This window comes from Hemiscyllium ocellatum, chromosome 39, assembly GCF_020745735.1.
Source record: "Hemiscyllium ocellatum isolate sHemOce1 chromosome 39, sHemOce1.pat.X.cur, whole genome shotgun sequence".
NCBI lineage: Eukaryota > Metazoa > Chordata > Chondrichthyes > Orectolobiformes > Hemiscylliidae > Hemiscyllium > Hemiscyllium ocellatum.
This window is the reverse complement of record NC_083439.1, coordinates 17422729-17435662: the sequence shown is the minus strand read 5'-3', so window position 1 is coordinate 17435662 and position 12934 is coordinate 17422729. Positions and strand designations below refer to the sequence as shown.

The following is a 12934-nucleotide window of genomic DNA, read 5'->3' as shown; positions in this document are numbered from 1 at the left end:
TATGTTTGACCTAAATTACTGTCGCATTTTAGGCAGTGCCTCAGCAAAATTTTGTGGGTTGTTTAGCTGGAACTGCTGCATTGTTATAATTTTTGTGATCGTAATAGCTCATTGTTACTTCGAGGTGCTGGAAAACACTTTTAACATCTGAAGATAACAGTACTATAAACACCCCAACTTGTGCAAGTGAAAATGTAATTTCAACTTTTACAAAAAGCTCTTTAGCATGCATTGTCACAGCAGATAATTTACTCATCCTCCATAACGACAAAATTGATTCACAATCTGGTTTGTTTTCAAATGCATACACCTACAGTATAACAATCAGACAAAAGGAATCTCTGTAGCACTCAAATACAAACAAAGAGAATCAGCCATCAAACCCTGCAATGATGGTACATGGTGTCCCTTGATAACAAGTGGAGGGGTGGGGGGAGGATGGGGTTCAAATGCTGTCTTTTTGTTCAGGCTGCAAAGTTCAGATGATGCCTTCATCCAGCAGTTTGTTGACCCCCTCACAGATTTTCTGCAGATACTCTTTGTAAACTCCATCAGGATTGTACAACTCAGACAGAAACTCCACGTCTGCGAAGAGTCTGAAAACGTGATCGATGCGTCCGTGGGATTTGGAAGTGAGGTGCCGCTCAATTAGAACGTGCAGCAAATCCTTGCATTCAATCAGCAGTTCCGCCAGAATGTTTTTGTCGAAGGTGAACTCAACCTCATAGAAACTGACTGCCGTCATGGCCGCCTGATTTAATTTCTTCTTGAATTTATCCACTGTCTCCACTTCCTCCTGGTTGAACTGGTTATTCCTGTAGAGGATTCCGATTTTTAGAGCAATCTTGATCAAATCCTTTAAGACTTTGTGGGCCTCTTTCTTGTCATTTGTGTAATCTCTGGTTACTTTGTACAGTTCATCCAGGATGTCACTACTTGTGTCGTCAATGAGCATATTGGCCACTGCCTTGGTGGCCATTTTGCTCAGGATCTTTTTCTGAGCTTGCAGGGCCAAGCTTTTGGAGTTAAAGGATTCCGTTCCTGTTGTGGAAATAAAAGAAAAAAACTCATGATCACAAAGCGTTTTCATACAGTACAGTTAAACAGTAGTCTCCGGCACCAGAACACGTTATTCTGGGTTCCATTAATTTTTACCTGCGTTCATCTTCCACACAAGTTAATTCCAACATGATTAACTCCCGTGACATAATGTAAAGGGTGCTTTGATTGGGAAAGGAGGGGAGGCCCTGGATGTTTATGTGGAGACTGGGAGAGTTGTGGATGACCACAAGTGAGAGGTGTTGGGATGCTGGTGTGGATAACTATAAAAGCTGGGCAGGAAGGGGGTCTTGTGGTATGATGATAATGTTCCTTCCTCTGGACCAGGAAGCGGAGTTCAATTCCCCTCTGCTCCAGAGGTGTGTGACAATAAGGTCTATAATGTGAGGATATCTAAGAGCTGGGGAGTTTTGGGAGGTGAGGGGGCAGTGGAAGACTAACACCCACTGGTGACTTTGCCCACACTACATATCCACAAAGAAACAAACAGACTAAACCCCTCAGAGATTGTCCTTAAAATAAACTATGTGAATAAATAATAAATAAAATCAACAATCAAAATAAGGGACTGTTCCTTGAAATACAGGTCTGTTGTTCAAACAGAAACAGAAATTGCTAGAGAAACTCAGCTATTATGAGGGGGCATAGCTTTAAATTAAGGGATGGTAGGTATAGGACAGATGTTAGGGGTAGATTCTTTACTCAGCAAGTTGAGAGTTCATGGAATGCCCTGCCAGTAGCAGTGGTGGACATTCCCTCTTTATGGGCATTTAAACGGGCATTGGATAGACATATGGAGGATAGTGGGCTAGTGTAGGTTAGGTGGGCTTGGATCGGCGCAACATCGAGGGCCAAAGGGCCTGTACTGCGCTGTTTTTTTTTCTATGTTCTAGGCCTGGAAGTAGTTGTGGAGAGAAATCAGCATTAACATTACATGATCTTTCTTCAGAACTGGAAGCAGCTAGGAAAAGGTAATACTTATTGCTGACTGGGGGGGATGGGGAGGGTGAAAGGGACAAAGTGTCCAGAGCGAGAAAGGAAATACAGGGAAGGCTGATAAAGAGATTGTTGATAGTAAGCCTGGGAAGAAGAGAAGCATAATAGGTGATAATAGGAACTAATAGGTGGGTTCAGCGTAAATACCATCTTTCCCTGGTTGCTTCTGAAGTGGTTCGCTGGAGTTGAAACGTGAACACTGATTGCTCTCTCTCCACAGATGCTGCCAGACCTGCTGACTTTCTCTAGCAATTTCTGTTTTTGTTTGTTTTAAATCACCAGCTCTTTGTTTGCCCTTACGTCTTTTGAGTATCTCTTATTCCTTTCTCCCAACTGTGGTTATCCTATACCCTCTTAAATGTATCTACCATTCACCTCGATATACATTGTGGTGGCAAGTTGCACATTCTAATTATCCTTTCATCGAAACACTGTGGTGTGGAAGCAGGCCATTCAGCTGAACGAGTCCACACCAACCTTCTGAACAGGGTTCCACCCAGACCCACCACCCCTTGTCTGTAACCCTGCATTTCCCCTGGCCAATCCATCTAATCTACATATCTTTGTATTGTGGGAGGAAACCCACATGGACACAGAGAGAATGTGTGATCTCCATGCAGACAGTCACCCAAGGCTGGAATTAAATCTGGGTCCCTAGCCCTGTAAAGCAGCAGTTCTAACCACTGAGCTACTGTGCCACCCATTGAGTGAAGCCATTTCTCCTGAATTCATTATTGGATTATCATCTTATTTATGATTCTTCAATTTTGATGGAAGGTCATCAATCTGAAATATTACTTTTGTTTCATTCCACAGAAACTGTCTGACCTGTGTTTTTCCAGCATTTTTTGTTCTCTATTTCATGATCTTTATCCGTATGATCTGCCACAAAACAGAACTTTTCACTGTAACTAGGTACATGTGGCAATAATAAATCACATCAAATTAAAGTGACCTCATCCTTCCTTTGTGTAAATCTCTGTTCATAAAGGCAGCGTTTTGTACTTGTACATGGTATGCACACGAGGTCCTTAATGGACAGAAGAAAGATATGCTGGTCTTTTAACTAGTTTTCATGCTAGCATGTTCATGCAACATGCTAGACTTCATTAATTCTGAATATTCATAAGTAATGGAGTAAAATAATTTCATAGGGCAGCAGATTCAGAGACGATGCAATAAAAGGTTGACTGATTTATCTGTAAAAATACCGATAAGCCATCGTACACAAAAAGTTTATAAGTGTTTGATAGGAAGATCCTAAAAGAGATGACCATCTGCAAAGTTACTTTCAGATCTCCCCCCCAAGGATGGGACGACTGCGATCAACAATGCAACTGTAAGCTATAGGTGGCCTTTTTAAAACTTCACTCAACATTGATGTCAGATTGAGCTTTTAAACACACTCCAACACGTGACATTTGGTGGTCTAAGAGGAAATTACAGAATGCATTGTGATTCCAGAGACAGCCTGCCCCAATTCTGTGCAGCACCACCAGCCAATAATACCTTTCCAACCAGCTACTCATTCACGTGACCTGCAATCAGTCACTTCTTTCAAATAACTATCCGGTTCATTGTTGGGAAATCAATATGCCCAGGTCATTTACCAATATTATTGTCAGCTTGACATGTTTCAGCTACCATGGATGTCAATCCTTTCCTTATTAAGGTGTTGTTACTTTATTCTGCATCATTAAGAACATCTGAACAAAGTTGCAATGAACTGCATCAATGTTCTCAGCAAATTTAAGAAGCCCAGGCCCATCTCATCCCAGTTGCATTTAAGTCATGCATAAACAACAGCATGCCTCCAAAAATGTTTTCTGTCACTGATGCAGAAATTAATCCAAATGGAAAGAATTTGGTGAATTCCTGTTTTCCAGTGTTATATGAATTGAAGATGGGTAAGGGTTACTTTATTGCACAAGGAATGGAGTATAAAAATATGGAAGTCTTGCGAAAATGATGCCAGCCACTAGTGTCCACAGCTGACTACTGTCTAGGGAAAGATGTGTTGCCGTTGGAAGCAGTCTAGAGGAAATTCTCTAGGTTGAATCTGGGAATGAAGACTCTGTCTTATGAGGAAGATGTACACATTGGAGTTTAGAAGAATGAAACATATGATGAAACGAAAATGAAATAAATTTTGCAGGGACCTGACAGAGTACATGTGGAAAGTCTAGGACCAGAGGACATGGCCTCAGTTTAATCCACGGACTGTATTTAGCTTCAATCTTGGCCAACCTTCCTGCCAGAAATGCAGTATGATGCTGTCAAGTCAAATAGAGCAAACCAACACCCTACTTCCCCATTTGGGTTGTTCCACCACATACCCAGAAACACAGTTCTGACTGCTATCCTGATCTGTTTTCCACATTCGGCCATTTGACATTTTGTTTTTCAAAAGCTCCTCACAGAACATTTTCTCCTCAACTTTGAACCCATGAGCAAGTCCCTACTAATAGGCAGGAACTCTAGTCACTAAATACGCCAGTCACCGAAGTGGTCATCAGGAGCTAGGCTGGGTACAGATAGAATCAGAGATGTTGTCCATGCTGACCAGATATCCTACATTAAGCTAGTCCCATTTGTCATCACTTGGTCCATATCCCTCCAAACCACTCCTATTCATATACCCATCCAGATTCCTTTTAAATGTTGTAATTGTACCAGCCTCCACCACTTCCTCTGGCAACTCATTCCATACATGTTGAAAAGGTTGCCCCTTAGGTCCCTTTTAAATCTTTCCCCTCTCACCCTAATACTATGCCCTCTAGTTCTGGACTCCCCCAATCCATTTACCCTATCCATGCCCCTCATGATTTTATAAACCTCAATAAAGGTCACCCCTCAGCTTCCAATGCTCCATTGAAAACAGCCCCTGCCTGAAATGCCAGCCTCAAGAAAGATCTACAATCTAGCATGACGTGCAAAATAGCCACTTGAGGTGGATATTAAAACACTACCCATCATTCCCCACCTCCCCAGAGTCCGTGCTGTATGAGGTGAAGTGATTTAGAAGAAAGAAAGTAAACTCTGGTTTGCTATTTCAGGTCATTGGAGAAGAAACAGGAGTCTCAGAGTATCTGGAAAAAAACGGAGATTAGTAATGACGTTATAAAGACTGGAGCATTTCAATAACCATAGAGCATCAGGACCATTTGGAAAGCATCCAATGCTGAAAGACTGACACTTGAAGTAAAAGGAGCTATAACTGAATTTATTTGGAGGATGTAATAGAGAGAGGGACAGCCAGAAAATAAGACACCAATTATTCTCAGGTTTTTTTCAACATGGTCCAACATAGGGCAGCACAGTGGCTCGGTGGTTAGCACTGCTGCCTCACAGCACCAGGGCCCTGGGTTCAATTCCACCCTTGGATGACAATCTCCCCATCCCTCCAGGTGCTCCGGTTTCCTCTCACAGTCAAAAAGATGTGTAGGCTGGGTGGATTAACCATGGGAAATGGACGGGTTATGGAGATTAGGGGGGCGTGTCTGGGTAGGATGGTTGTCAGAGAGTCAGTGTGGACTTGATGGGCCGAATGGCTGGCTTCCACACTCTAGATATTCTACAATATAAAAGGAACTAATTAAAGCATACAGAGGGTTCTGATATAATGTGATAGTTGTGATTGCGCATTACAAGAAAATTGTGCAATAGCTGCGCTGTTTAAACGAATGGGGCCAGAATCGTGTTATAGCCAACAGGTAAGGAAAGTTTGCGTTTTGCAAATAATGGTGGAAATTCTTAAATTGTGTTAAAGCCAATTTGTATTGATGAAACATGCGTTATAGCAGAACCGATTGTAGTTACTAAAGGCAATACTCACTAACATTTGTGAAAGGCCATTTGTAGCTTATCAATGGGAATAAGCACAAAAATTATTTGCTTGGGACTTACTGAGACAATTTGACAAAACACCTATTTAAAACTGTTTAATCAGTCTTTGTAATTCAAAAGCGAATGAAAAACAATGCATTATTTAAAGTTCCAACAACAATACAGTATTTACAACCATTCAGCATCTAGCTAGCTCCAATCACTTCAGCCTAGGCTGGATAGTGTGATTTGTAGAATACACAAACGTCCTTAGCAGTCAATATAGCAGCGTGTATGCACATTAATGTGAAATAATAAGATTGACGAAGTCAGGGAATTCCATTATGCTGTTGACATGAAATTGGACGTGCGGTACTGATGAGCAGAAAGGCCAAGGTCCTGCAACATGCATAAGATACTCAGCACCCTGGACAGCAAGTTACTTTCTGGGAGCCTTTGTTCAAACACTGCACTAATGCTCCAAAGAAATGGTTAAATTAAGAAATGTGTTCATGATATTGACTTGGAAAGAATGCTTGAGTGGAGTCTGATAGGAAAGGAAACACATTTTGATAAAGGGCACTTTCTGCTTGATGCTGGAACATCCTTACTACTCCTTTGGTGTTTTGAAATTACATTTAATTGAAATTCTCTTGCAAACACAAATAGATAATAGCAATCATCTGAAAGTGAGGGCTAGATCATTCAGGAGGGATGTTAAGAAGCACCCCTACACACAGAGAAGGTGCTTGATGTTTGGAACTCTTCCACAAGCAGTAGTGGATGCTGGATCAGTTGTTAGTTTTAAGTCTCAGATAGATAAATTTCTTGTTAAGCAATAATATTAAGAGAAATGGGCAAAGAGAAGGAATGTGGAGATGTGCCACAGATTAGCTATGATCTCATTAAATGGTGGAACAGGCTTGAGGGGCTGAATGGCCTACTCCTGTTGGTTCCTATATAAATTAGATTCAGTTTGAGAATGTAAGATACCGACAGTAAGAATGGTTAAGGGAAAAAAGGTCAGACTGAGGGTCAAGGGGTGACCTAAATAAGAAATGAATAAGCTGCAGGTCAATTGAGAAATAAGGGCGGCATGAACTGAGCTACTGTAAAGAGCTGGTAACAGGTAGCAACGCAGATGAGAAGAACAAGACAGTGACAGCTAATCACCTCCCCCTTTCCCAATATTTAAAGATTCTCAAACACATGAAACTGAACAGTAACTAAAGTTAACAAGAAATGCCTTATAATCACTATTATTAGTGTTAGGAGTTAGGCTCTCAGAAGAACTATTTTTCAGTTTGCCAGCTTTATCAATTTTATTGCTGTTAAGAAAGGCCTGTTGCTGAAGTTTTTCACCTTGTTGTCATTGGAATCAATGCAAGAATCCCAAATTTTTACTTGCTGGTTAGTCGGCAAGTCAACTCTGATTGGCTGAGAGGTCACGCGATTCGGCAGGGTTGGAGACAGAGGTGGCAGACTAGCAATGCAAGTGGTTAGTTCCATTTTCTTTGGGTAGATGCCAACCCTACAAAACCTTGGCCCAAGGTAGTAATTCCATTCATTAGAATTTTGATTGAGGGCTGGAACTTTACTTATTACAACACTAGATGGAGCACTACACAATGGGAATGATAGCTGTGTAGATACTGATGCATCAAAGCCACATCCCTACTGCAACTCCACTTCACAAAATTACAGGTTTGGAATCGACTGTATGAATGTCTGAATCTTTGTCTCAGTCAATGAAGCCTCAGGGTCAACACAGAACCAGAAAGCACAAAAGGAGACCAGTTGCCCATTCTTGAAAGTGCTTTCCTAAACGAACCAACCAATCATCCCTGCTTTTTTTTTCCCTTAACCTGACAATATTTTCCATCTCCAAATATTTATTCACTTTTTTTTGTAAGTAACTATTGAAAGTAACTTCCAATGCCCACCTGACACTGAATTCCAGATTGTAATAAACTTACTTCTTAAAAGAAATAGGGGAGTCCAAAACTAGAGGGCATAGGTTTAAGCTGAGAGGGGAAAGATATAAAAGGGACCTAATGGTGCGTGTATGGAATGGCTACCAGAGGAAGTGATGGAGGTTGGTACAATTACAACATTTAAAAGGCATGTGAATGGGTACATTTATAGGAAGGGTTTAGAGGGATATGGGGCAAATGCTGGGAAATGGGACCAGATTAACTCAAGATATCTGGTTGACATGGATGAATTGGACCATAAGGTCTGTTTCCGTTCTGTATGACCGATTCTATCTGGCCCTTTTGGTGGTTAATGATCTGATCTATTACTTCTAATTACCAACCATCTTGTGCATTAAGTCTCTTTATTATAAAGAGACTAAAGGGGGAACAATTTAGGCTTGGCAAGAAGGACTAGGGAGAAGCCAAAGGCATTTTACTCATACGTGAGGAATAAGAAAATGATCAGGGAGAAGGTGGGGCCGATCAGGGATATCATAGGGAACTTGTGCGTGGAGTCTGAGCAGATAGGGGAAGCCCGAAATGAGTTTTTTGCTTTGGTTTTCACTAAAGAAAGGGACCCTGTTGTGAATGAGAACTTTCAGGAGCTGGGATACAGGCTCGACCAGATCAAGATTGATGAAGTTGATGTGCTAGAAATTTTGGAAAACATTAAGATTAATAAGTCCCCAGGGCCAGACCAGATTTATCCAAGGCTGCTCCGGGAGTGAGAAAGGAGGTCGCTAAGCCGCAGGCAAAGATCTTTGCCTCCTCACTCTCCACAGGAGCAGTACCGGAGGATTGGAAGGAGACGAATGTTGTTCCTCTTTTCAAGAAGGGTAATAGCGAAATCCCTGCAATTACAGACCAGTCAGTCTTACGTCTGTGGTCAGCAAAGGTTTGGAAAGAATTCTGAGGGATAGGATTTATGACTATTTGGCAAAGTATAGTGTGATTAAAGGCAGTCAGCATGGCTTTGTGAGGGGCAGGTCATGTCTCACAAATCTTATTGAGCTCTTTGAGGTGACAAGACAGGTCGATGAATATATGGACTTCAGCAAGGCATTTGATAAGGTTCCCCATGGTAGGGTCATTCAAAAAGTCAGGAAGTATAGAATACAGGGAGATTTGGCTATCTGGATTCAGAATTGGTTGGCTGACAGAAGGCAGAGAGTGGTTGTAGATGGAAAGTATCCTGTCTGGAGGTCAGTGTTGAGTAGGGTCCTGCAGGGCTCTGTTCTTGGGCCTCTGCTCCTTGTAGTTGTTATAAATGACTTGGAGGAGGAGGTTGAGGGGTGGGTTAGTAAATTTGCAGATGACATAAATGTTGGAGGTGCTGTCGATAATATTGAGAGCTATTGCAGGCTTCAGTGTGACATAGACAGGTTGCAGAGCTGGGCTGAGAAATGGCAGATGGAGTTCAACCTGGATAGTGCAAAGCGATGTATTTTGGAAGGTTGAACTCAAATGCTGAATATAGGATTAAAGACAAGATTCTTGGCAGTGTGGAGGAACAGTGGAATCTGGGTGTGCAAGTACATAGATCCCTCAAAAGTTGCCACCCAAGTGGATAGGATTGTTAAGAAAGCATATGGTTTTGGCTTTCATTAACAGGGGGATTGAGTTTAAGAGCCATGAGGTTTTGCTGCAGCTGTACAAGACCCTGGTGAGACCACACTTGGAATATTGTGTCCAGTTCTGGTCACACTACTATAGGAAAGATACAGAGGCTTTGGAGAGGGTGCAAAGATGGTTTACCAGGATGTTGCCTGGATGGAAGGTTTACATTATGAAGAGAGGTTGAATAAGCTCAGACTTTTCTCTCTGGAGAGAAGGAGGAAGAGAGGAGACCTGATCAAGGGTATACAAGATAATGAGAGGAATAGATAGAGTCAATAGGCAGCGACTTTACCCCAGGGCAGGATTGACTGGTACGAGGAGTCATAGTTTTAAGATATTAGGAGAAAGGTATAGAGGAGACATCAGAGGTAGGTTCTTTATGCAGAGTGTTGTGAATGCATGGAATGCGTTGCCAGCGGTGGTGGTGGAAGCAGAGTCATTGGGGACGTTTAAGCGACTGCTGGACATGCACATGTATAGCAGTGAATTGAGGGGTGCGTAGGTTGAGTTTTTATTTTACATTAGAATTAACCCTCAGCACAATATAGTGGGCCAAAGGGCCTGTTCTGTGCTGTACTTTTCTATGCTCTATGCTCAGTTCCCTAGTCTGTCACAAGATGTTATCCCCGTAGCAGCCTCCTATGCATACATTTATAGCTTTTGACATCTTCCTGAAGTGTAGTCGCCCAACTTGGATACATTGAAAACCAAACATTTTTAAAAGTTTTACATAACTTCTTTGCTCAGGCATGCAAGTTTAAATTAATGCTCTCTTTCAATTTCACATTTTTCAAAAATCATTGATGGATTTTGGTCTTTTGATCTTAGGTTTGTGACTCTGCAGCATGCACATTAGGAACATCCTGCCACAACATGGTAACAGTGTGTAGCATCTACAAGATGCACTGCAGCAGCTTGGCAAGGCTCCTTTGATTACACCTTCCAAACTCACGCCCTCTACCACCTGGAAGAACAAGGGAAGTGGAAACACCAGCAATGATAGACCACCCTGACTTGGAACTGTATCACCACCCCTTCACTGGTGCTGCACTGTTTTTTTGTAACAGCTATCTGGGTATACATATGACATTGCAATGATTCAAGCAGACAACTCACCACCATCTTCTGAAGGACAGTTAGGGACAGGCAATAGAGTCTAGTATAGCCAGATGCTCACATCTAAAAATGAATGAACAACTGAAGTAATTCAGCCCCAGTGCTCGAGTCTGATGCCCTAACCTGCCTCCTGGTGGCTGCAGAGGGACATGCAGCTTCTGTGGGATGCCCAGGGTTAAACATAAAACAATAACTTGGATTACTGAGGCTCGGCAAAGGTACACTGCTGCTGCAGCAATCTATCTGGGGCCTCCTGCTGCACTTTGTGACATGGATAAAGGCTAGATTCAGGATAGGAAAGACCGCAGCTGTTAATGTTCAAAGATTAGAAACAATCTACCTTTGGCTAAAGCATTGCCTGAGAAATCAGATTTATATTTTTAATGTATCAGGACACTTCTGCAGCTTTCACCAGTGACAGATCATGGGTCTGTCACATTATTCTGGGCCCCGAAAGCCAACAACTTAATCCTTAAATGGCTTCCGGCAGGCTGTCACTTCATTACTCAGTATATAGACTAAAATGAAAGTGTATAATATTTCGTATGCATTAGGAAAAACCCACTAAGATAATTAAAACGATCACGCAATTCAATGACTAGAACAATGCCAATACGGTTATTTTATTTATTATAGTAACACCAGAACAGACATTTTTGTCAAACACATTTGATATAAAATTCAGCTTGCTTAATGTAACTCCTATGCCCTCCATTCAAAAGGCTATGAGTGCAAGCCCTACTTATTGAGCCACGGAATCATACAACACAGAAACAGACCCTTGGGTCCAACTCATCTTTGCCAACCAGATATCCTAAATTAATCTAGTTCCATTCGCCAGCATTTGGCCCATAACTCTCTAAACTCTTCCTATTCATGTATCCATCCAGATGGCAAGTAAATGTTATGATTGTACCATCCTCCACTGGCACTTCATTCCATACACCTTCTGCATAAAAAGATTGCCCCTTTCGGTCCCTTTTAAATCTTTCTCCTCTCACGTTAAACCTATGCTCTCTAGTTTTGGATTCCCCTACCCTGGGGAAAGACCCTGGATATTCACCCTATCCATGCCCCTCATGTTATTATAAACCTCTGTAATGTCACCCCTCAGCCTTTGGTGTTCCAGAGAAAGTAGCCTGAGCCTCTTCAGCTTCTCCCTATAGCTCAAACTCTCCAACCCTGGCAACATCCTTGTAAATCTTTACTGAACCCTTTTAAGTTTCACAATATCCTTCCTTATAGCAGGGAGACCAGAATTGTACACAGTACCCCAAAAGTGGCCTAACCAACATCCTGGGACTGAGCGTAAATTTAATGTGACACTCTGGTGCATACTGAAGACAGGTGCTGTATTTATTGGCAGTCCTTTGTTGGGAAATATTAAATTGGGAAGCCAGATTCTTGGTTGTTTCTGATCAGGCATTCATCATGTTCATCAGGCATTCCTGATGAAGGGCTTATGTCCAAAACGGTGATTCTCCTGCCCTTCGGATGCTGCCTGTCCAGAACCACACTTTTGACTCTTGGTTGTAGTACTTGTTCAGAATCTTGCAGTCCGATGGAACAAAGAAGAAACTTCTCCTGGAATCTGACCTCACTCCTGAGAAAGCAAATTGGCCGATCGTTCATCTTGCCATCGTTGGTGGGATTTGTTGCAACCGAAATGCTGTTTACATAGTTAGCAATGACTTCACTTCAATTAGATCACTGCATACTCGGAGGTCAGTGTTACTGGGACTCAGGATATTGGGTTTGCCCAGTGTTGGTGGATGAACTGGGGGGTGTGCAGAGGGTGTTGGTGGATGTGGAAGGATACCATATGGTGACAAATCTGGATTCAACAGACTGTAATTCTTTTTCTTTTCTCTGCACTTTATCATGGGGCGAACTCTAGTCCCTCCCAATCCATTTTCATCATCCTGGTATTGAAAAGGCATTTCAGCATCATCTAAAAGTCTTCTGGTTTTCTTCTACCAGAACCTAAGGCACATTACATCTCCTTGATATGGGTGCATCAGCTGTCCTGGATAAATCTCATGACAATTTCGTAATGGTTGGATATTCCTCTGGAAACATAGACCAGAACAATGCACCATCCTCCTGGTGCAGTAGACAAGAGATCTTCACTGAATCAAATGACAGAAGTATTTGAGTGAGAGTCTAATGGAGCCTCATCAATATTAATCACCAATATACCACAAACACATAGCACACATAATCGGGAAACACATGTTCCTGTCCAGCAAGACTCCACTCTAGAACAGTGTTGATGAACTTTCCCTTGAGCTGTTTGATGCTTTACTTTTATTTTGGCACAAATGTGTTTATTTTAAATGGATTAA

The 12934-nt window shown here is 41.9% G+C and overlaps 1 protein-coding gene across 1 annotated transcript in view; it reads right to left on the bottom strand.

The window, feature by feature from the left end:
• Window positions 1–219: 219 nt before the first annotated feature.
• The window catches only part of tnfaip8l3 (tumor necrosis factor, alpha-induced protein 8-like 3), a 68518-nt gene continuing 55803 nt past the window's right edge, over window positions 220–12934 (bottom strand). The window contains exon 2 of the mRNA XM_060852765.1: window positions 220–1041. Coding sequence (XP_060708748.1) covers window positions 479–1041 — 563 coding nt within the window. The 3' untranslated portion in view covers window positions 220–478. The remainder of the gene's footprint in view (window positions 1042–12934) is intronic.